General features: G+C 41.2%; 1 protein-coding gene across 5 annotated transcripts in view; it reads right to left on the minus strand.

Annotated features, from left to right (window-relative positions):
* Window positions 1-26,019, minus strand: part of DPP6 (dipeptidyl peptidase like 6) — a 538,482-nt gene that overhangs the window by 109,832 nt on the left and 402,631 nt on the right. For all 5 annotated transcript variants that reach the window (XM_042043319.1, XM_042043321.1, XM_042043317.1 and 2 more), the window contains exons 5-6: window positions 24,291-24,365; window positions 5,030-5,082 (exon numbers count right to left, since the gene is read on the minus strand). In XM_042043319.1, coding sequence (XP_041899253.1) covers window positions 5,030-5,082; window positions 24,291-24,365 — 128 coding nt within the window. The remainder of the gene's footprint in view (window positions 1-5,029; window positions 5,083-24,290; window positions 24,366-26,019) is intronic.

Genomic DNA, 26,019 nt, shown 5'->3' on the forward strand with positions numbered 1-26,019 from the left:
CATTATTAAACCCACAAAAGAATATAACAATTTTCAGTGTCTGTTTTTCAGGTTGTTGTCTGTACTGCTAAATTTTTATTTTCCAAAATTAGGAAAAATAGTATTAGGAAATAACTGTATATGGTATTGGAGTTCCACATTCCCCCAGCACACTGCAGGAGAGCTCCCTGTTCCACATCTGGACCTGCAGATGCTATCACAGTACCTATAAATTACAAGTAGTTGGCAACTGCAATGCAGCAAGTGCAACTGTGCTGTTATGAGAAGAGCCTTGCAAAAATATTTATAAATGGAGACAGCTGCAAGCAGTTATCAGCAGATATCTCTGAAAAGCAGCAGCAGTCAGAGGGGAGCAGATGGGACAGGCCAGAGATGCTCATCCCAGGAACACGGGGCTGGTTCCACTAGATGGCACCCGGCGCCAGCATCGCGTTTTTGGGTGAGCAGCAGGAGGAGAGAAGAGGTGACATGAAGGAAAGCTGAACGGAGCATAACCCCCATCACACCTCCGCTCAGGAAAACGGGAACTGCGGATCTCAGCCGGCTCCCCCTGTGGAAACCATAAACCACGGGCCATTGAAAGCAGGAGGCGAATGAGTCAAACCAGCGGGGGTTTCGACCCTGAATTTGCCAAGAGGCTGGGAGAAAGCTGAAGTAACAAGAAGGGAGGTATCAAATCTGCACAATCTCTTTCCTCTGCCTTGGGCTTATTTTAATTTTTAAATCAGATCCTTTGAGTCTATGTCATTGGCATCTATTAGTTGTCCTGTAGAGACCCAGTGTGGGCAGTTTACTTTGACAACAGCTCTTGTGGAAAAATGTTGCAGCTCTGTATAAAATACCATTTGGGTACATATGTACTGAGGACATTCCCAAATTGATTTGTCAAACTTATTGAGAGCTCGAAATGAAATCTGGAAAACATCGGTATGAGCTCCTTTTGACTTCAGACACAGCCTGAATCTGGAGAGCCTGCAGAACGTGGCAAAAATAATTAGAAAATTCCCTTTAAAAAACAATTTATGCTGGCAGATTAATGCCATGTTATTTTAAAAGTGATGCCAGAGATTAGGTTAATTGGCTCCCTTATTAGTTAGCCTCAGCAGGGGAGCAGCAAGGGCATGAGAGGGTGCAAATCCTAAATTGCCTGGCAGATCATGGCTGAGGGTGGGGAAGAGGATAAAGAGAGGGAGCACAGGGAAAGCGACACTGTCACAGCCTGTTTCCAGGAATGACTGTGTGCTGAGCAGGAGGATACTGTGGAGGGGAGGGAGTTTGTTCCCCAGCAGTCACTGCCTCGCCTGCTGAGCTGGAGAGATGCTGAGGGCCACGGGCACACACCAACAGGGGTAAAGCTGTGCCTGCTTGCACAGGAGGAAAAACTGGAAACAGTTTGTAAAGGTGGCAAAGGGGTCATTGCTCAGTGCAGAATTTTCTCACTCCTGTTACTGACAGGTGGATGACAAGGATGGCTGCTTGTGGATTGCAAATTTCATTGTCACCAAAGAACCTGGAATGTCAAACTGAACTGAACCTTGTGCTGTGTCAGTGTGCTGTGTCTTGCCCTCAACAACCTTCATCGCCAGATACCCATCAGAGCAATATTCCTGTGTTAAATATGAAATAGGTGAGGAAAAGATTTTTACCCCTTCATCCATCAAAGGCTCTACTTTCAGCTGATGTATTTCAGCACCTGTTGCCTCATGTTCACCTGCTAGACCTGTCCTCTCTCTTCATGCACCACTCTAAAATATACACAGAGCTCCACAGGAATGATAAATGCCCATGTTCCTGGGAAATGGCAGTGTGCTGCCCTTTGCACCGCTCACATGTACCATGATCACCTGAAAGATCAATGAAATTGTTACTGCACAGTATGGTTTACAATGCCTGTGTACATATCTGAAGCCTAAACTTTGCAAACCACACCTGTACCAACATGAGATTCAGGGATCTTTCCAGCCCTTCTTCAGCTCGTGGTCTCCTGATCCACCACCACCTCACCATGCTCTGAGGACATCAATGCCTGATACACCTGTGCACCTTCTGGTGTGCTCTCACTTTCCAAATCTCCCCCTTATGCTGGAAACTTCTCCTCTGACACATCCAACCCTTCAGTTTCCTGTGCCACTGCCCAACCAAACACAGAGAGTGAGGGGAACCATAGCTGCGTGCACAACCAAGTTGAAACTGGGGGGAAAAAGGAGCTGGTTGTCACGGACAAAGATCATGCAGTAGTAGAAAACTGCTTGGACCACTGTATTGTTATTTTTCAGCATTTCTAAAACACATTATGCATGATACTTCTATTTTTTCCACCTTTGTTTTGTCTGGAATAGAACTGCGCTGTCAGTCAAGCCTTTTTTGCTCTTAGCCAGGTTTGCTGCAGACACAAAGCTTATGTGCTCCTGCTGCGTCTTCATCCTGTTGCTGAACACTTTCAGCCCACAAGCTACTACTCAGATACATTGCCAGAAAGATGGAGTTTTCAAAAACTAAGCATATTGAGTAAATTCCCAGCCTGACCAACCAACCAACCAACCAACCCAAACCAAAACATAACCAAACAAACCAAAACAAACAAAAACAAAAACCTGAACAAACAAGAAACACATCACCCCCCCAAAAAAACCACTCCCCCCAAAAAAAAGGAAAGCAAAAAACAAAGAACAGATTGCAGCAGGGAAGGGAGAAGACTGAAGAAATCTGGAGTGTGTCACATGGGTACTACAGCTTTAACAGGGTTGATGGTGAGAAATCTCCTAATTTCCATGTTTCAACCATACATGGAAACAATTTAACACCAAGCTCATGATTTTCTGTGGTGAGCAGGTCACAAGACGGAAGCTGGAACGAGGCAGGCTGCACAAGCTCCAGGGCTCAAAGATTTTAAATCATGTATGTCTCTAGTACACACTTTTTTGTACAAAGTATTGTTCGTCTGTCACTAAGTAGAAGACAAAGAAGTTATTTTGGCTTTGTTGTTGTTGTTGTTTGAGGGTTTTGTTGGGTAGCAGGTTTTCTGTGGGTTGGTTTGTTTGCTTTCTCCTGTTCATTTTTTTGTTTGTATGTGTGTGCATGTGGACTAGTATGCTGACACAAATCCTTGAGGAACACCTGAATGTAGATAGGATTTTTATGCAGAAGAAATGCTGAGAGATGTGTTTATATCTGTACTTCTCCACTGTTAAACCCACTGGATACTGTACCAAAAAAATAAAAAAGAATTGGAAAGAGGGCAGGGGACTAAAAAATGTAGGTGTTGCAATGTCTGATTCTAGGCCTTTTGCCCTTAAGATATCATACCCCTGTTGAAAAATTAGTTCCCCTGAGGACTGCCCAGTGGGAAAGCTGCTGATCCACGGTGCACAGAACAGCAGGAACTGTCTGCAGAAAGCAGTAGGAAACACTGAGCACACAGGCATGGCCAGGACCCTGCCTTCTCCCAGGGCAAGCCCCTGGAGGCTGAAATCAACAGGTCTTTAGGACATGTTCCAGTGTTTTCCCAAGTCCCAACGCACTTAATACAGTGGTATTGGTGAGAGAAAGCAGATAGCAACTGAAAGGGGAGGTTCACACTGGATATAAGGAGAAACTTTCTGCCTGTGAGGGCAGTCAGGCAGTGTGACAGCTTGCCCAGTGAGGCTGTGCAGTCCCCATCCCTGCAGGTTTTCAAAATCCAGCTAGATAAAACTCTGAGTAAGCTGGTTTGAGCAGGAGGTTGGACTGAGTTACCTGGTGATAATATGATCACCCTATGTACAAACCAGAAAAAGTTTTTTCAGTCTTGCATGTTTTGCCAGCTACTGCAAAGATCCAAAACATCTTCTATCTGTTTAGCCATAATGTATAATAATGGCAACCAGAAGAATCTTGGCAAGTATTTAAATGAGTCACATACAATGATGGACAGAAACAGCAAAGCACAACTATATTGTCCCTTTTACCCATTTCTACACAGTTATCACCCCTAAAATATTTAAAACATGCAACCTGACATCAGCTTCCTGGCTTTTAGCTTCATATTTAATGACAATCAATTGAGGAATTTTGTTGTGGAAGTTATGCATTTCCATGGGTGCTATGGAAATGTCACCCTGAAATGCTCTGTTCCAGCATATGTCTACATGTGACTCTGGCGTGGTGGCATCCCATTCCTGACCAGCTGCACCACTGCTTCAATTGCATATAGAAAAAGAAGGTATAATTTAGGGAAAAGAAGGTAGAAACTAAGAGCTGAACTCTAAAGAAACAAGGCAGGTGATGAGTGGCTGGGTGATGGAGTTGGAACCACAGGCACCATGAAGACAAAGCGTAAAAAGGGGGTTTAAAAAAACTTCAACTGATCAAAGCTAAAGAATCAAAGAATCACAGAATGATAGGACGGTTTGGGTTGGAAGGGACCTTAAAGAACACCCAGTTCCAACCCCCCTGCCCTGGGCAGGGACACCTTCCACCAGACCAGGTTGCTCAAAGCCCCACCCAACCTTACTTGGAACACTCCCAGGGGTGGCGCAGCCACGACTCCTCTGGGCATCCTGTGCCAGGCTTCACCACACTCAGAGGAAAAAATTTATTCCCAATATTTAATCTAAACCTGCCCTTTTTGCATTTGAAGCCTTGTCCTATCAGTCCATGCCCTTGTAGAAAGCCCCTCTCCAGCTCACTTTCAGGCTCCCTTCAGGCACTGAGAGGCTGCAATAAGGTCTCTCCAGAGCCTTCTCCTCTCCACTGCTCTGGTGAGTGGCCAACCATGGCTCTCAGCCAGACACCACCACATCTATATTCTAGACAGAAACCCTGAAATCTGGAATATGGAATTCATGTAGTCTGACTCTCTGGGGAAGCTGAGTACTTCTGTTTCCAGACTTTGTCATCTTTTGCATGGCACACAGCTCAGTGGATGCTGCAGCTGAAAGCCAGGCCATTGCAAAGGGCTGTCACAGGAAACCATTTGTAACAATACACGTTGTTTTGCAGGATCCTTAATGGCTGAGTTTTTAAATGAAGACATTGAAAAATTGCTTACCCATGAGGTATTTTGCTGAGGACATAATATGCTGTGTATGAATGCTGATACACCTGCAAAACAAAATTAAGAAAAAAACAAAAAAAAAGAGATTAGTAACTGTCACCTGTGTTAATAGGGCTTGCTTTCTGCAAAAATGCTCTAGCGTATGTGGCTGAGAAGCTCTTCTAAACACTTCAAAATCTCTAATAGAAAAGAACAATGCATTAATCCACTTAGAGCTGTTGTGTGTTCTTTTCATCCTGCACTTTGTTACGGTGTTTGGCAGATCGTGCACACCCAGATGCTCGGTGTCGTTACCATGGCTACCAGGTCTTTGATTAAACTGGGGGCACACGGGTGCTGCAAAGGCTAAATATAGAACAGTCATTAATGAGGACACCTTGGTCAGCTGGAGACATTCTCCATCATTATAACTAGACACAACAGGGACACAATGCATGGGTTTTTTTGCTTTATTTCCACATAAATAAAACAGGGAGCGGTGCTGGGTGATATCAGAGCGGGTTGTCAAGCCCCTGTCAGCCAGGAAATAAAACTGTATTGACTCAAGGCATAAAGCTGGCCTCATGTTTGTGTGACCTGCTAAGTTGCATCTTCATATCCATCTGTGCTCTTTGGGCCTTGGGGAGGAGCTGGCCAGCTTGCACAGCAGCTCATCTCACAGGGGGCAGTTTATTACTTATTTTCTAAGCAGTAAATAATAACACCAGAGTCAATGTCAGTGATTTAAGAGGTGGTGATTTTCCACTGGTGACAGCACAGTCCCTTACAGTGATCAGAAGTCAGGGCACCAGTGTGAAAGGTCTAAATATGAATCATTTAATACAAATTTATACAGGGATCACTTTTTGCTATTCTGTCCTTACTGTATGCTCCTAAATAAATAAGTAAATAAATACATCTCCTAGCAATAATTTAATTTGGCTTCTACTTAAATCTTTAAACCATCTTTGCTGTCCAGCAGCTCTCATAAAGCATCCTGTCCCAGAGGACAAAGAAGAAATTTCCTGAATACTTGCTTCACCAAGCAAGTTCGATCAAAATTATTTTTCCTAGGCCCCTCTGTTTTTGCACAAGTACTTTTTTTTACACTTATGCCAAGAAACCATGAGATGTCCTGGATGATGCTGCCAGCCCCAGCGGGGGCCATCCCAAGCACATCATTAGCATCACAAGTAAGCATAACTCACTCCTGCCACTCTGGAGGGCAAACCTGCACAGAGGTGTCTAGAACGGCCCTGCAGCTTCCGGGCTCTCAGTGAAGAGGCAGATAAACACGAGGCACATCAGGAAACACAAGGCACATCATCCTGTAAATATCAAATCAAACTTCTCTGTTACGATTTGTAACCAAACACTGAATCCTTACACCACTGCATGAGCTCCCTGAAAACCAGGCACAGAGGTGAAAGTGGATTTCTACCTATGAAATGCAGAGACTGATGCTGGATTGAAGTGATTCCCTTCTTCCCTGTGCAATATCATGTGATGTGATCACATCATGTGATGTGACATCATGAGGTCACATCCCCAAATCCTGTCTCCTTCCCGGCATTCAGATCCATAAGGACTCTTCACGCAAGGTGATCCTTTGGTGTGCTGCTATCAGGGCAGGTCTAGGAATACAAGTGAATTGACCACAAGCCAGCATTTGTTTTAGCACAAGTGTCCTTTTTAGATCCACCTGTGTCAGATGATGTCAAATTTCCTCACCCTCATCCAGTCATACCAAAGAGCTCTCAAATCTTCTGATGTTGATACCTGAGACCTGGCTAATGCCTTAGAGTTTATTCCAGCTTTGATGAAGTCCTAAAACTGCTAAAATTCCTTAAACAAAAAGCACTGGAAGATTGAATCTGCCTACAGAGCTGAAAAACCTGATAATACATTGTCATTAAATACTGAGCCACTTTTGTCTTCCAATATCCTGGCAGTAGGATGAAGAAAATGATGTAGATATATAAATTCTGATCTGAGGCTGGGACTGTAGTTCAAGGTTATGAGCCATGCTGTGTTATGGGATACCAGAGACATAAGCCCCCCAAAGTGAGCATGAACAGATGCCTTCGGGGGAAAATAGACAAATGTGGCAAGCTGGAGGTAAAAGAAACAGCCAGGGAAATTTTGAACAGGACACCTGCTGATGTCCTTGCTTGTGGTACAGAGTCCTACAGCCATGCTGGAGAGTTCAGAGCTGTCTTAGAGCCATTAATGGAGACTGAGGCAAAACATTTTCTTTGCTGAGAGAGCTCAGGAGTAAGGAAAACAAAAGTTGCAGGACACTCAAAGAACTCTTTTATTTTATGAATGTCATTTGTCATTATCTTGGGTCTTTGGCCAGACTCTCAAATATCTCACATGAGCTGTGCTATAGTATACAGTCTTCAAAAGCTTGCAGCTGGCAGAATTCACTCACAGGAGCAAAATTTTGACAGATAAATCCTGACAATATGTAGGTTTGCTTATGTAAAAAATAACTACTTGTATGAGCAAAGATTTCAGGATCAGGTATTTATTATTATTAGGACACGAGCACATGCAGCTCAAAAATCCCTCTCAACCCAACAATTTCAAACCTGTTTGGAAAACACACTGCCAGAAATACTCCTAAGCAGAAAAGAATCCAAGAGAAAAATCACTTTATGTCTTTCTGAGAAATTAAATGTCTGCTTTCCTCTTAGATATGCAAACCAAATGAAGTTAACTGAACTTTTTGAGAGGATGACTTTTTTTGCTTAATATCTCTACTAAAATTTCTGCTGGGGTCAAGATGAATTTGGCTATTCATTTTGCAGTAGGAAAAATCCACAGCAGGGAAAAGTGCAGGGAAAGAGATGAGCATTCTTCTGAAACCCAAACTAAGCCTCAGAGAATGGAGAGTGTTTAAAAGTTAGTACTCGTTTCATTAAACCTGTCTGTTTCTGAGGCTTGGCCAAAAAAATAGCTGTATAAACTGTGTGTTCCCCTTTTCTATCAAAGAGTGTGGCAAAAGCCAGCGACTGATTTGATGCTCTCAGCCCTGATTTTTAGCTGGATCCCAGAAGCATTACAGCTCCTCTCAGTAGAGAGGCATCTTTGGGTTAGAAGAAGTTTTGGCAATTGTTCTGCTATGTAGACTCTGTGTGCTGAGCCATCCCACCAGCCTCAGTCAGAAAGGGTTTGAGAGTGCTCTGAGGGGTTCTGGGTACCACCACACTCAGGCCACAGAAGCTCCCACGCAAGCTGCCACCAACAAGTGCTGTAAAAGTCATTATGCTAAAACCATTGGGCCAGAAACTCCCCCACTGGGCTTCTCATCCCAGCTCACAGCACAGATCTTGTTTACTTTCAATCTAAATTATGCTCTGCAACAGGTGCATGTTTACACTGAAATCATAAAGGGACTGAGACACAGATCTATCTGTTCCCACTGAAGTCTTGGAAAGGCAATTATCCCTCTAAAATTCAGAAGAATGCAGGGATAATTATAAATGATAACACCTTTTTGGGAAGCCACTGACCCCGTTTTATGTAGCCAGCAGAAGAAACCTGGGCCTGGCCAGATGACAGCAGAAATGGAAACACTGCAGCACACAGAGCAGCAGAGAAGGGCATGTGCCTCTCCCATGCCACCAAATTCCAAAGGAACAGGGAAACTGTGGTTCCAACAAGGTACAAAAACAAAATGGAAGAAGCAATTTCTGTTCTCTGTCACTACAGAGCAAAGTATGGTGTGAATGGTAATGTCTCCTTGGAAGAACTTGTTTAAGTACTGTAAGGATACAGGTCCTAGTCCAGCAGGGCTTGATGAAATATAAACTATATGCTATTCAAGCATAGAATAGATTTGGACTCCTTTATTTATTCTGACTATTCATATACTTTAAATTAGAATCCATAGCTCTTATTCTTGCCCCAAAGTAACTGCAGAAGTATGTGACATAAATCCAAGAAGTTTGTGGAATGGTTTTTCAGCATCTTATGACTGGTATGAAAGATTGCACTACCTGCTGAGGATTTATCACAAGCATCAGGAAAAAAAGAAAGAGTTTAGGGTACACCTCCATCTCCTCTGTCTGTTGGTTTCTGTCTCACTTTGTGGGCTGATGCCAGCACCAGCAATAATCAGCATTTACAGAAGGCTTTCTTTAATGTTTGCATGACAAGGTGCTGAATCAATACAAAGAGGCATCTCATTTCAAGGTTTACAAACAAGGAAAAGGGGGAAAAGCCCTTAGAAGAAGGCCCCCCAAATCAGCCCAATCCACTCATCTTCCAGCAGGCTGTTCTACCAAAACAGCTGATTTAGGGTCTTTCCACCTGGCATATAAAACAGCTCATAGATCTGGGATTAAACCCAGGTGGACTGGCTGCCGTGAGCTCATGATTGTTACTTACTTGATAAATACAGGAATAAAGCATGCTTTGCATCCATTTTCTAAATGGCTCCATAGAGCCACCTGGCCCCTTATACAGTAGTGTTATTTACATTAAAGAATTGCCCAGAAAGCTCACAAAAAAAATCCCATAAAACTTAGAGCTCACAAGGGACCAGTACAGGGCAGAGCAGAAGTGCAAGCTGTTTGCAGCTTGCAAGGCTAAATGCAGAATTTCTACTGTTTAGTGTTTTTCTTCTTTTTCAGGAATCACACATTTTACCCAAAAAGTCACCCCAGTGCTCCCAAATAAAAATGAACACACTAAATAATCATCAGAAAGAAAAGTGCACAACAGTTTGCTAAAGCCTGAAAATAGCAAGAATATATTTTAATGTAATTAATCATAAAGCACTCAGGATTTATCTGGGTAAAATGACTCATTTTTTATTCTGTAACAATAAAGTATATCAACAAATAATAGATCCCCTCAGGATTCTTAACAGACCCCAGTTGTCTTGATAATGTATCTGCTTCTACACTGTGTAGTAAGACAGTAAAAATATATCACAAGTAGCTGGTGAAACAGGAACTGCCAGATCCATTAAAAGGGTTTCCCACAAAGAGTCTCTAAAAAGACATTTGCTAGAAATAGATTGTACAGCCCATTTTCCTACTTATGCTATGAGCAGACAAATCCCCAAATGCACATATGAATGTCAAACCAATTGAATAATCCCAAACATTTGACATAATTACATATTCCACCTTTCAAAATGGTCCTGGCGCCCTTACAGTAACTAACACTGTGATGCAAAATACACAGGTAAAAGATGATTTGCCATTTGGCCTTTAGCATCTGTGATATTTAACCAGGCTCTGAAGCTGACAGATTAACAGGGGAAAAAGAATAAAGTAGAATGCAGGAAGGCTGCTGCTATGCATTAGCAAATAGCTCATGTATTTGGTACCCTGTTTTCTCACAATGGTGTGAAAGGGAGGGGAAAACAAGTTCAGGAGGAAAATCACAAGCAAACACTACTCAGAGGTTGTGTTTCCTTCTGCTGCATGGACATATCATGTTTATAAAGGATACAAGTCACTACCACACTGTCACATGGACCCTTCTATTGGTCAGTCACCAACAAGCAAATATGATGTTCACTTTACAGGGTAACAGTGTTGTTCATACAAATCTTCCAGGAGAGAAAAGGATAATTAGTTGACTAAAAATACCTCATTGCCATAACCTGTTATGGTAGTCTGTGGAGGATTAAAGCAGGTCGCTGTACCTGTTTGCAGAATATTCTGTATTTTTTACGAACATCAACATTAAAAACTAAATTTTCACTTAATATGTCAACGTTATTTGCCTTGATCAAAATTCTTTATGACACCATTGGTTTTGTTGAACCCTTCTGTTCTGTTGTGAAGAAATCATTCATTTGCCATTACATGTTGAATTGGCCCTCCAAAGGGATGAAAAATCCATTCCTGTACCTGACCACCAACTTCTGTGTAATGTTTTGTTCAATTTCTGTACTTTCATTCTCCCCTCTATTTGTGATTTAGAGCACAAGGGGTTACCTCTGGCTGAGGCATGGTTGGGTAATGGCCTTTTCATTTTTTCCCTCAGTGGAGACAGAATGGCCAGCAGTGTTCTCCCCAGCCCAACTATTTTTGCAAAGGATTATGATCATTTTATAGCTAATAGGCACTCCATAGTAACCAGCTCGGAATTAGATTCTCTCAGCAACATCATGCTATCTATTCCTTTTGTGGCACTGCAATAAAAAAGGAAAAACTACCGAAATCCATACTGGTGTTTTGTACCTTGCACTCAGTGAAGCTTGATTGCTTGCAAGAACAAAACAAATCAATAAAGCTGTATAATTTGAGGTCTCTTCAACATTCTCACCTTTCAGATTCATTGTGATACTGACCCATTTTGCTTTCTTCTGCGACAGCATATTCTCTTTTGTCCCTGCATTGAATTATCCCTTTATATTTTATCACTTCTCCAGTAATGCACCTCCAGTACAGTCTCATGCTGTGTCAACCTGCTTGTACAGCCCTCTAAGGAACACTGCCCATTTCTCTTCGTGCCTCTAATAAATTAGAAAACCCATAATGAAATGCTATCAACGAGCACTTCCTGAGCATTGGTTCAGCTGGCAGCCAATAACCCACAGCTGTCATCAAACACCTGATTTGCTGTATCCAGCTGATCAGCCACATGTGTGATGTGCTCACAGCCACAGAAAGGGCACTCTGGCACTGCTGGGACACTCCAGCACAGTCTGGGGAGCTCAGGGGAGGGCAGAGTTGGAGGAAATGGGCTTGAGCAAGAAAGCTGATGAGAAGAAGGGGTCTCTGAATCAATCAATGTACCGAGAATTTGGCAACTGGTTGTCTGTTCTGAAATTGTCTCTGTATTCCAGAGGAACTAAACTAACATTTGGGAAAAAGCAGGAAGATATATATCTGGGGAATGAGTTTATTAGAGTTATTATGGGAAGCAAACCTTTTTCTTGCAAAAAGGAGGGAAGGATCCCGATCCAGCAGTGTAACTGTGCCTGGGTGAGGTGACACAGCCAGCACCAAACTCTCAGTGCCTTAGAGAGACCCAGTGGGGCCGTGCCTCCTCTCAGTCATACCAGTATGGATCACTCCACTCATACCCAACGTCGTAGGAAATCAGCAGCTCGGTGTCTCCAGAACAAGGAAGAAACTTTAGCATTTGGTTTGGAAGAAGGAAGTAACACAACAGGCAGTGGATCACCAGGAAGAGTGTTTGCATGCCTGTTTTTCAAATCTTCTAACAATTTCTCTTAAGACTGAAAATTAAATCATTGTCCTCGTTGTTTAAAGGACAACCAGGACAGATCTCCAGCCCTGCAGTGCTGTGAATGCCCTGCCACCCACACCAGAGAGGTTTCCTAAGAGAATAATCTCACATCAAGGTGACATGAGGAAGGGACAGCACATTCCTGCCATGGGGACTTGCATTTTGGAAGCATTTGTAACACAAGCTGATTGCGGTGGGGCCATGCACCACAGGCAGCACGCATGGTTAGTATGTAAATCTCTCCCACAAATATACAGAGGCTGTGCTGGGATTAGAAGCTGTTTTTCCAAGCACCAAACCAAAAGTCTCTGAAACAACAAAGCCAAGGAGTTATTCCTTTACAAATAGTGTCGTCTCAAGTTTGTAAAACAGCCGTAAATAAAGTGTGATGGCAACATCCACCACGGTAATGGATGGGCTGCTCTGTTGTAAGGTAATGCTGCTAATTCACCTTCCACAAACTGATTATCTATCTCAGTTGTTTCATGATAATAATTCTTTATTAAAAGATTGGTTTTCAAACTACACTTTTGAGAGCCTTCTACTGCTGACAATGCCAAAAAGGAATTTCAAGGCTGCCTTGAGGATTTATGACTTTGTGACGGCAGCGGAGTGGAGTGGAGGCTGTTTTTGCTACAAATGCAGCTCCAGAAGCAGCTCAGGCCACAGGTATTAACATACAGCTCGTGTGCCAGCTCTCACCCCTCGGAGAGCGTTAATCCAATCTGCCAACTGCTGCTGCACTCTAATACAGCTCTGCTCTGCCCTGCCAAGCAATTACAAAAGCCTCCTTTTGCTCCTGAGCCACCTGTCCCTCACAGCGCTTCACTGGCACCACAAAGCCCTTGCAGTCACTTGCTTAAAGGACGACTGTTCCATTTTTAACTGGTAAATAAAATGGGAGCTGCAAAGCACTCAGTAGGATTTTTACACCAGCCTTTGTGCACTTGTTGATGCTCAGGTTATTGGGAAGTAGAAGCAATGAAGTTATAAAGAATTAAGAATGAAGGTTATGAATAATGAGCTCATTCTGTTGTTGATCTTTTTAAACTTTTATCAATATGCACATCACATATATAAATCCCCAGGTTCCTCTCCCACCCTCTATTCAGAAACTTGGAAATGAGAATAAAATTATCTATTAGATGGTCATGATTCTAACACACTGAGCAATATATCTAAAGAAAAGAAGTAAAAGATGAACAAACGCTATTATGTATTAAGAGTACAAAAGTAGCCTGAGGCCAAATAAATATTTTAAAAGGAGATAGCAATTATGCCACATCCAGGGATTTGGGATACATAGGACGTCTTCAGATCCATACAAACACACCCACAAAAACGCACAGCATGATTCTCTAGGAATATCTGGGATCATAATAATAGCTGTATTGGGCCAGGCCCAAAGTCCATCCAGTTCACCATTCCAGCTCATCCAGCCCAGTAGCTCAAAGCCAATTCAGACAGAAGACTAGAGTTAGCTGATTTACAGTCATCCTTTCCCAAAGTACTTTCCCAGGCTCTTGCACTTTGCCACTTGGAGTGCCTCTCTTTGCAGCTGTCTACCTTAAGGGGTGTCCCTGCCACCGGCCTCTCCAGTCATTCTTTACAAGCATTTACCCTTTTTGCACCTACAAACTCATGCAGCAACTCCCTTTTCCCAGACAATGGTGCCAAAAGCTTGTGTGGGGTATGGTTCCTCTCAGCAGCCTTTGATATCTATTTTAGCCTCAGATTTACACCCTGAATTATACTGTTTATAGAGGCAGCTGGGGGTAGCTGGTGGAGATGGGAGTTTACAGGGTTCACATCTACATCCACTCGACTGACTCTCACCTTCATTGCCTTTGGAGTTACAAGTCTGAGAGCTGAAGGACAGCATGAGAAATCAATGCTTAATACTGCTTTTAATGAAACATTGTATAACTCCTTCTTTCAAAGAGATATTTCTTGAGCTGTGCAGACACTGACTGTGGAAAGATTCTAAAAGCCTCTTTTTTGTGAAGTTTACAATGCAAATGATAAAGCTTTGTAGCAATTATGTGAGAACCAAGCCATGAAAATGTGCTGAATGCTTAGTATATCTAATTAATTTATTCATTTTTAAATAATTCACTTTAGAGACAGGAATTAGCAACTACAGAACCACAGCATATGTTCTTTCTATTAAAATTTACTCTTAGCATGTAAAAATTGCTTTTTCTACTGTAGCAGCTGAGAATGTGAATATGACAAAGAAGTTAGCACTGGCATTGAAATTTTTTAAGATGGTCCTAGGTTCAGGGCACTTTTAGAATACTCAAAGAAAAGAATCTGAAACAAGAAAGATGAGACCGTCAGAAAACATTAGAGAGCAACAGTTTTAAACAGTGAAGTGGATGCGAAAGAAATGAAAATATTCAGATATATGCCAGGGACCTTGGTCAAAAATCCTCTCCCCGTTCAGTGAAAGATTAATTTTCCAGTTCCATATGAGATCAGAAGACACAGAGCTGCATCTCAATGGCCACACAGATCTAATTCAGTGGAGGAGACAATTCTATTTTCTGACATAAAGAAAACAAACTGAAATCGCACAGAAGGCAGGCAGACATTTTATGTGTTATCTTTGGGATGCTGTGGGCAACTTCCATGGGGTCAATGGTCTGTGGTGATGGTGAGCATCTCTTTGGAAAGCAGGGGGAGAGCAAAGAGGACAGGAAGGAGCACAGAACCTGCCCTGCTCCTTGCCTGCTGCAGAACCCTTTGCAGCACTGCCATCAACAGCATCACTCTTCCACTCCTGCACAAAAAGAATATGAGGATTCATGCATTTAAAGACATGACTAAAGCCCTACAATTCCTCTCCCTTTTCAAAAAAGAGCTTCTTTTGAGCAGAGAATAGAAGAAAAAAAGAATAGAAGATTCCATTTTCAAATCTGGGTCATTAGCTGCCCAAGGAGGAACGTTAATTATTGGTTTTAACATAGAGCTGGTAAAAGCAGAGTTCTGCAGGCAGTTAAAGAGATAAAAGGCACTTGTTCAGGGTAGACACAGAGAGCTACACACTCCTTGGATTTAGGCATGTAACTCGGCTAAAGAGGAGACCATTTGTGTCAGAAGATTTGTGTTTCTGATTAGAGGAACTTCATTGGGGTGCCCTGCATAGCAAGAGCTGTTTTTCCAGAAGAGGGCACTAAATATATTTTTTTTACTATTTCAGTGATTAAAAATTAAAAAAATAAAAAGGACTGGAAATCAGGAGAATTAGATTATAGACTGCTTCATATGCTTCTGTGGAGACACCAGAATTAAATTCTTTCTAGTTCTGCTTTCTGAAGCTTTTTAAATCACTGTTGTCTTCCCATTTTGCATGCTATTCCTAATATATTTCTTTCCTTAACATTTTAAAATAATCACCTATATTTATTATGATCCAGCACAAGCCAGGATGTTTATTGTCCCAAAAAGCTTAGGAAACAAATTTATGCCAAAAAGCAGGAACTCACCTCTAATGTAATTCTGAAACCTCTCTACGTTGCAAGGAATCTAACTATTTTTTAATTTTTAATTTTTTTTCAATAATTTTCATATTAGTTTTTATTTAATTCCTCGTAAAGCAAAGTTCCCCCATGTTTCACTACGATAGATCCCCATAGAAGTACAAGAAAGAAATCTGATTATTTTACTCTTGTCCATCTGATTTTGACTATCTAGGAAACCTTGCACAATTATCTTATGAAGGCTTTATCCAAAAATAAATTGCAGTTTATTTTTAAGATATTTTGTGAATCTTATTAGGACATTAATCTCTAACAGTTTGCTCAAGTTAGCTCATCTATACACTCAGAAAAGGAGGCAGAATGAGAAATATAACCTTATGCGAGCTAAGAAAAATTTATTATTTTTTTATCATAGTGTTTTGCCTTGAGGCTTTTTTATTTTTCCTTCCCTACTTGATGCAAACCTCATTTACTAAAGAAAATATTTACAGAGGAAGACTGCTGATAGCTGATACTGATACATAATACACCTATGTACTTTTGCATGACAGGCTAATTATTTCTGAGTTTTAATGCTCTTCTAGTCTTCCCTGGAACTGTGAAATTTGCTTTTCAGTTTACTGATGTGTATCTGTGCCTGTGAATAAATGTAGGATACAGTTTATGGGCCTTCGCTACATAAGCAAGGCTGTCCAACTTAGTCTGAAATAACAATTTTGCACTCAGTCGTGTTTGTGCAATTTCTGTTGAAGACTCCCAGCTCAAATCAGGAGGCTTCAGGTTTAGTTCTAACTTCATTTATCTGCATTATTAGGAGAACAGCAAGGGTTTCATCCATTGTTTTTAGTAGGAAAGCAGTTAAAGCTCAGCAGCTGAAGTCAGCAGACTCAGTTTTTAATGCTCTGCACTTTGTGCAGAGTATTTTGTTGCAATAATCAGAATAAACAGTCCCTGGAATGGAGAGAATGGAGACTCAGTAAGAAATTGGGGTTTGGTGCAGTTTTACCAAAACCACTGCTATGCAGGGAGCAGGCACCAGCAAAACTGGAATGTGGGGATGGAGGACTGCAGGCTGTGCTGAGCTTTGCTTCCCAGCTCGGGCAATCACATCATGTTGTGTTTTATGGACACACCCAGACCATCATTTCAGAAGCACAAACTTGCCCCTGGAAAGACATCCCCCAAAAACAGGGAGCAACAGAGCTAAAAATCTGGTATCCATTGTGGTTTCACCGTTGGTCATGAAAGAGCTGCAGGCCCTACGTCACCACAGTGGCTGCCAAGGATAAATCATAGAATGGTTGGGGTTGGAAGATCAGCCAGCTCCAACCTCCCTGCCACGGGCAGGGACACCTTCTACTAGACCAGGTTCCTTCAATGTTGAGAAGATCCCCCTCCAAGAACACCTGCTGAGGATGAGGAGAACACCCATTCTTTGCATTTAAGGGGTGCAAACATATTTTCCACGGAAAATAGACACAAGCAGCCCCCACCCAGCCTTTCTTCCTTGCTGACACTCAGTGCCTATCATTTCCCTTTTATTAAGAATGGAAGATAAAGAAAAAGTATGCAGACTTGGGATATGTCTTTTGTCTTTTCATTCCACCTCTTTTTTTTTGTTTTCAGTTTCTAATGAGTTACAATGACACCCTTAATTTTAAATAAGAACCCATTTTCCCATGGCCCAAGGATCCTAACTACCATAGCATTCCTACAGCTCATTTACTTGAGTTCCTAACCCCCCTCTAACTTCTTGTTTAAACTATTTTTTTTTCTCATTAAACCAAGCTGTTCCAAAGCAGAAGAATTGCTGTCAAAAGCAAAGAACCATTCAGGCTACATAAAGAAACACAGTTTCTGCCAGAACTTTGTCAGGACTTCAAATTAACCATGAGATTCCTTCAAACCAGATAAAGAATAGGTTTGGCTTGTTTTCTTCACCTGTGTTAGTCCAAAATTGGCCCTGAAATTTAGCAATATGAAATTAGTTTCTGTAGTTTCTCCTTCAAAAGAAAACTCTAGGATTAAACTTGTCAGTAATTATTGCTCCACTGGCCTGTAACTGTGTCCAAAAATTTCTGTTCTAAACAAACCATGTGACAGAAATTGGATGGAGTGTTGACTGCTGAGCAGTAAGAACAAATATTCTCACCACTTGATAACATGTTTACTCAATTACACTGAGTATCCACCCTCCTATGGCAAGAACTTTTAATTTTGTGAGCATGTGCAGCAGAGAAGATTTGACATCAGAAGGGCTCTGCTGCTGAAGGCACGGCTGGGGACACCTGAGAAGGCAGTGTTTGCACAACTCTGTAATAGAGTTTTGAAAACCCATGAATCCCCCTAGAGCTGTGCCACAAACCTCCCTCTCTCTCTGTGCCACTGCAGATATCAAATATTAATTAGGCTGAAACAATTAGTGATACCAACAACGGCAACACGTTGGTAAGTCTGACAGGGATATTGCTACTTCTGCCTGAGCTGAGTTCACTGGTAGGAAAACCTCCCAGCTGCTGAGGTTGCCTGTATTAGCAGCTTTGGTTTATTCAGTGAAAGGTGGCCATGAAGAGCAGCTGTCCCGGCTTAGATACCCTCCCCCAGGTCAGACAGAAAAACAAATAGAAGTGTGGGAATCTTTTTGAATCAACCTTCTCTGATGCCTTTCAAAGTTCTGTTTCGTCTATTTTGTTGAAGACAGCAGATGAGGGAGTTTATTCATGGTGGGTTTGAGATTGGAAAAGATAGGCTGTCGTTCACAAAGACCAGATTCATAATTAAAAATTCCCACAACTATCTCCTTTTAAAATAAATTATTGACTCTAAATGTTGTCAAACAATAGCTGCTGCTTCAGCTTCGAATCCAAAGTAAACTATCACCCACAAAATTAACCTCTTGTATGTTCTTAGCACATTCTTATTAAAACAACTCTTCTGAACACACAGGCCTTAGCTTTAGCTATGTAAATGTAGCTGGAGAGCCGCTGCTCTACCACAAAGAGGTTAAACAGCACTTTATCAAACAAGGTTATTTGCACTACTGATCTTGGCTGTTAAAATAATATCACTCAAAAGAGGTTCTGTTAGAAGAAGGAGAAAGAAAGGTGCTCCCCACCTTCAGCTCTGAAGCCCCAGAACAACCTCACTGAAAGCCAACACGGGCGCACACATGAAACTGTGAGCCTTTCATTGAAATATTAAAGATTAGCTGAATGGTATTAATAATATTTATTCTGTGGGAAGTAACTGAAGATGCTGCTTTCATGAAAACTTAGCAAATTATCAGATTTGATGAGTGGCTGGCCAACGTGTTTCCACTAATTCATTAATAACTTGACTCCTGCTCATTAAAAAAGCACTGAATGACTACAGTCATACAGTTGGTGAATTGAGAAAAGAGAAGATACTCTGCCTGAAGATACACACATGCACAGATGCAATAACAGAAAGACATTTTAGCTAATATAAACAATATTTGGACTGAGTCCTTTTCTGATTTTTATTTTGGAAGTGCATTATCCTAATCCATTATTTATCCTAATAACAGTGGAAAAAATAATTTTAGTCACCAGCGTTTGATATAAGTGAAAAATGCCCTTATATTGTGCAGCATTCCAATAGAGGATCCTTCTGATTTATGAACAACAAGGATTCAAAACTATATTCACATTAAAAAGAGGATATGAAAAACTATAAACATAAGCTTTTTCCCCCTCAAAATGACCCCTCAAAAACTAATAATTTACAACAAACACCAAAAATTAAACAACAATCAATAAAACAGGTAGCATTGTTTATGACACAAATATTCTACCTGTGCTCACTTTATCGTGAAATCACTAAACATTTTCAGTGTTCCTGAAAACAACATTGGGTGAGAATGAAAAAAGTAAATTTGAAATATATTTATTGCCATAGAAAGAAAACAGATTTATGTAAGCCTCTTTCTAGGCCTGGTAAATCCATTTCAATTAAGCAATAAATATCATGACTACAGTTTGAGCAGTATTACTGATGATAACTATGACAGTGTTCAATTTTCAGAGGTGTATTTATCTTAATAATGTTTATCACCTAGCTCAAAAGGATATTGTGAGGACTCATTAATATTTATACCCATTAATGTTTTGGAAATAACAAGCATTATATTATTTTAATTTTTACACAGCTAATTAAATTAGTATGAGGTTGTAATTGTACCATAAGCACAAAACCTGTTCATTCCACATAACAACCAGACTTGGAGAAATAATAAAAAATAGTAACAACAGCAAATAGTAATATGTTGCTTTCTACAAATAATGTTTTTTTACTTCATTCACTCTAAATACCAAGCCTAAGGTTTGGTCTGGGTCTTTCTGAGCTCTCTTTGGTCCCATCACTCCTGTCAGAGGTACAGGCAGGGAGAACAGAAATACTCAACTCACCACATGAGCTGGTCCAAAAAATAATAATTGAGTGTGTTCTAATTACAACAATGATTGATTCTTTCCAGCCTTCAGCATTAAAAAAGAACATTTCTTTTACTGCAAAATAGGTAACAGCATCTGTTGTATCAGCTGCAACAGCCTCTGAGCCCTAACTTTGTTCAGAAGTCGTTGCAGTTTGGTCCATGCTAATCAGCCAGGATTTCTGGGTGTAATTGCCCTTTACTAGCACAAACACAGTAATGGGCTGGTAAAATTGGAGACAAAACCCAAAAAAGTTTTAAGAAGAATCTTGGCAGGTTTAGTTCCTCTCTTGCATGATGACAACACTGATTCATAATAAAGGCAATTAAATATTCCCTATTGAACATCTCACTTTGTCACTCCAAAAAATAATTTTTCTTCTCACAAATTTCCTCTGTTTCTTTTATTCCATTACACAAACTCCACTGGTAAGTGACTGCCACAGACAGCTGCACAAGCCCGTGGGGCTTTAGTGACTTGTCTTTACTCTTACCTCAGTCACAGATATGCCACTGGATTTAAGGGCTGCTTTGTCACTTGATTATTCAGGAAATCCATTTTGGAGACCAGGAAGACCCCCAGAGGTGATTCCAGCCCAGAGACTTGTGTGTCTCCCCAGGAGGAACACGGGGAGCACAGAGCTTGCCCGCCAGTGCTGGTGGAGCCAGGAGCTGGGCAAGAGCGTTCTTGGCCTGGCGCCACTGGAGACAGCCATGAGCCTCTGCACCCCTTCTGCTGAGGTGCACTGGCCAAACTCCATTTGCCCATGTGTTTTGGGGTTATTAAACCCTATATCAGAGACCCAGACACTTGTTTTGGTGAAGGATGATCTGAAGTCAAAGGTTCTCTATGGAGGTGTTTATTCCCCAGTGCTTTCCAGAAATTTCCCTCTGCTGTTTCGTCCTCAGGTTGCACCTTGTTTTAGTGTAAAGAAATCAAAAACAAACAGCAGAAAAACTGTGGGAGTATTTTAAGACAAAGAAGCCTGGTGCCTTTCCTGTGACCTTTCCAGAAAAAGAACAAATCTTCTGTGTTCAAGGTTAGAAAAGCTCCCTATTAGCACAAGGCTTACCCAGAATATTGCTGCCTGAAAGATTAAACTTCTGTAAATATAAGCACTGCAAAAAAAGCATTTACAATGAAATGTGACAGCCAGACTAGCCACAGTGTACCCACACCAACCTCACAGCTGTCTGCCAAGCTTCCTGGGAGAAATATATTGTAAGGAACGTGCTTTAATTCATTATCCTTTAAAATGATGAAGTGATACAACAGGAAAACAAACATTAGCTGCCTCAGTATCTTTGCAAAATAGGTGTCTGCCAGTTCAGCACTGTGTTATTCCAACGTGGGTGTCACTGCTGTCACCCAGACCAACAGTGAGCAGAGATGCTTCTGTGCAAATAAACAGAAAAGTATAGAAGCAGCTATTACTGGAAGGAAATGACTTTGTAGCACTTTTCTTAAAAATATTCTGCTTCATTGGAGTGACACATTGTGTTCTTCTATTTGATGTTTATTCCTGGCTGGTATTAAACATAGAGGCTGAATCCATTCATTTCAGAATTCAGAAAAATGATTAATTCATACTATGCATATTGAAATATTATACACATATGTAAAAGCTGCACAACTGTACTGTGTAAAAAAATGATGAAAACATCTATACTCACAAACAATTAAAAGGCAGCACATCCCACTTTCAAATGCCAAAAAAATAGGAAACAATTTGTGACACCTACAAAATAAGTACACAATAATTCCAAGAAGCTCCTTTTTTGAAATTGTAGAATTAAATTTTAAAGACATGTCCTCTGCCAATACATCTCCTGAAATTTCCTTTTGACTTTGCAACAAGGACAACTGCCCAAGGCTTTGCTAATCAATTTCTTGTGTTGCAGACAACAGCGTAATTTGAATTTTGTCCAAGAATACAGTTTGAAATGCAGAAAATGTGAAGAGCTAACTAACACGCAATTATTTGTAGCCACAGTCTGCATACCAAGGGAGAAGAAAGCTGAAGAAGTAATTTAACAGTTATTGCCATTTTAATACACAGAGCCACCCATCATGGCTTAAGGCTGCAATAACCAAGACTGAACCTAACTACCCCTCTATTAGCATGCTTCAAAACAAAGCAAAACAAAACCAAACACAAAACAAAACAAAAACAAACTTTGTTTTCTCCATAAACATGGATCTTAAAGGAACAAAAAGAGGGGGTTATGTTTTGTTTTATTTTGCTTCAGGACCTCTTGCTATATATGAATACCTGAACAATTTGCAATGTTCTCTTACACTGAGTATCTGTCACGTCCTCAAATGTTCCCAAAGGTCATGTCTTCAGCCTTCCACCCTGGGTTTTGCTTTCTGGAAGAAGATGTGGTGTGAGGAAGGGAGTACCTGGCTGTGTGCTGCTCTCTCCAGAGAGGCATCTTAGGGACCACAAACTCAGCATTCTGCCTGTATCTCAAACCCACAGGTGTGCAAGCACTGGCATACAGAGAGGAGGATGCAGAGGAAACACATCCAGCCCATCCCATGCAGAGGAAACACATCCACCCCTTTCCATTCCCATGCCCCTCCTGCCACATTGCCCACATCAAGCACTCCTCTAGAGCCTGAGCACAAAGTCTGCACTGTAAAAACCCCCCCAATTCTGCTTCTTGCAGACCTTCTGAGTGTGCAGTCCTTTCAATGGATAAAGGTTGAGAATAAAAAGTTAATTTCTCATTACTGTTTTTCATAAATTAAACTCTCTCTCTCTTTTTTTCTTTTGTCATTAAAGGTGTTTTTCTGTTATTCTCAGAGGAGCTGAGGAAGCCCTCCCTCCTCGGGGCTCTTCCAGCTTGCACAGTGCATCTGAGCAGTGTTGGCACAGGGCTTCCACAGCCAAAGGCTGATTTACACTAAAAGAACTGAATTTTACAAAACATCTCTGGCTCACAAGGTGGGGAAATTTGAGAGAAAGGCTTTGCTTGCTCAGTGACCCTTAGGCTGCCTTCCCCATGTTTAGAATTAACACTTCCACATCCATCTCTGTCTAGAACTCAGCTAAGCTTCAGATAAGTGAAGTAACACCACCAGTAATTTCCCCAGGAAAAATCATTATGAATTATTCCTAAAGTTTCTGATACAGTTTTATTTTCCTTCCTTCTAAAACCAGGCATGCTTCTGCTGACTTTTATAACACCAAGTCAGGAATAACTCCAAAGATGATAGCAAAGAAATCAGATGAGCAACAGAGCCACAACCCCCACTACCTAAAGGAGCAACAAATTTCCTTTGGTTAGCAAATGAAAAGTTATTTACATTATGGAAAAAGAATTACAGCTGTTAGTGAATTAATTATTTTTATTTTGAAGAATTGGTGATATTCTAGATTATGGAAATAAAATATATAGGGTTTATGGTTCATCCAAGTAGTACAGCATAGCTATCATTCAAACATTTCAGGCCTTATACCAACAGAATTGAGAAAGACAAAAATATTAGTCATGCAGAAGAATTGCTTCCTCCATGTTTGATTCTTTGGTCATCATTTAAAAATGACTCATTACACTTCTCCCTTTTGAAGTTTGAATTTGCTGTAATCCAGAATTTAGTAGCAACCTAATGGTGATTTTTTACGAGTGATTTATACCTAACCCTCTGAAGAAAAGTATTTATAATGAAAGTGATAGCTCAACCCTAACTGCAGCACTGGGAATGGTGACACCATAATTAATGTATTATTTCAGTTGTGGGAGACACTGACAGTAGCTTTCGTTCTGGGGAAGAAATTTATAGGGTCACTGAAAAAGGCACTGTGGAAAAAAAAACCCTCAGAAGAGGGATAGAAATCCTTGTAGCAAAGACATGTCCTTACAATCCCCCTCCCAAAGGCTGTAAAATCCCGGCAATGACAGTGTTTCCTCTACGGTCTAATTTATACCTTTCTCCTCTACTAGATGGCAGTGTGACATGCTCTCAGAATTGCTAAGTGAAGGGGTTTCTTGCTTTGTTTCACAGGAAGCAGTTAATTTAAAATATCATCTTCTTGGCATAAAAAGTGAAAAAAAAAAAAAAAAAAGTGACGTTTGCCACTGGCTGTGTATTTTGAAATCAAATCTGTTTACTTACAGGTTCAACATCAAAGGCAAAGAGAGCATATTCCCGGTCAGGTGACACTTCATACCGGATAGCCTTTAAGGAGACCTGAAAAATAAACACAATATTGAAACAAATGTTCTTCAGTTTTCAAGCTAATGACACCTAGAACTAATTGTTATGACCGTCTCTCTAAGGATGAAGAGTATTGCCAGATTGAGTGTCTTGGAAAATGTAGTATCTTTTTTCAAACACCAGAAATGTTATGTGGGCACCTGTGTGCCCCCATAAGAGGAATAATAGATGCATTGTGACTCAGAGCAGGCAGCTATATAAAAAAACCCCAGAATTTTCCTTTCAATCTTACTGCACAGTGGCTGGTGAGGTGGCAGCTGTAGGCAGTAGTTAGTAGAAAACTCTGATAAATGGCAATTTATTAATTCCCTCTCATTCAGTGCAGGAGATGAAAAAGAGTAAATAGCTTCTGGAGCAAATTAGCAACACAGACACCACTACCTCCCCCAATTAAGACAACACGGAGGAAAACGATTCCATTTTCCCCAGTTAAAAGTCTTTGGGATGCTGCAGTGATACAGTGCACCCTGACCTGGGTTCTGCAGAAATCAGCACTGTAAATCTTGCTAACAAGAAGAAATGCCAGGATACCTCAGACTTCTCAGGAATACCTTTTTTCTGCTCCACTTTTCATTTGTGTAGTGAAGCCATTCTCCTTCCCAGTGTGTTTCAGTATAATGCATTCCTGGCACAGATGGCACCAAGGTCAAAGAGAGGTGCCACTAACACATCACTCATCCACTGGCTTTTAAATCTCACCCTCTCACCTAACAAATTAGATGTAAGTCCTTGAGAGAGTCCCACAGAGAAAAATTGAAAGGGGAATTTGGGAAAGACAGAGCACCCCACTGGGGAGAGTCCTCCTCAAGGCCAAGTGAGGCTGGATGTGCTGGATGTGCTGTGGGGGGAGCCCAGGGAACAGCCAAAAGCAGAGGGGACAGGTCATACCATCATAGAATGATTTGGGTTGGAAGGAACCTTTAAAGGCCATCTTGTCCAACCCTCTGCAATGAGCAGGGACATCTTCACCTAGACGAGGTTGCTCAGAGCCCCATCCAACCTGATCCCGAGCATTTCCAGGGAGGAGGCACACACCAGCTCTCCGGGACATCTAACAGGCTGATGACCCAGCGCAGATCAGGATGAGGAGGTACAGGGGAGCCTGGGAACCAGCAGTGTCAGCATGAAGACAGATTTTATTTACTGTATGTTAATAACACGGAGAAAGGAAAACATGACCAAGTAGCAAAAGTTTTCTGACCCAGGGCTGGGAAGGAAGAGGAAAAAGACAACATGTCTGAGCGAGGTGTAACTGCAGCTCTTGCACTGGCACTTTCTGGATTAGTGTGGAGGTGTCCTGCTGATTTATTTACTGAGAGGGCAGAGCAACAAAGGTAGAACAGGCAGTAGGGTGGCAATGGGATGAAAATGTAGGATTATCTTGTAGAACTGTCCTTTTCTTAAAGTGGCAAAAATTAAAATCCAGTGGAATAAACAGAGGCCAAATGGAAGCAATTTGACTTCAACAGACCTTGACCTTAAAGGAAGCCAGCCCATTCTTTACCTAGAATTGTAAAGAAAAGGGTTACACTCTGGTAAAAGAGGATTGCTTGTGTGATGCAGCAAAGGTTGAAGATTAAATGCAGCATGTGAAGCTTAAAGTTGGGCCCCGCTATAATAATTCAGT

This window comes from Corvus kubaryi, unplaced genomic scaffold, assembly GCF_017639235.1.
Source record: "Corvus kubaryi isolate FWS band 111438036 unplaced genomic scaffold, C.kubaryi_AGA036_p1.0 37398, whole genome shotgun sequence".
Lineage (NCBI taxonomy): Eukaryota > Metazoa > Chordata > Aves > Passeriformes > Corvidae > Corvus > Corvus kubaryi.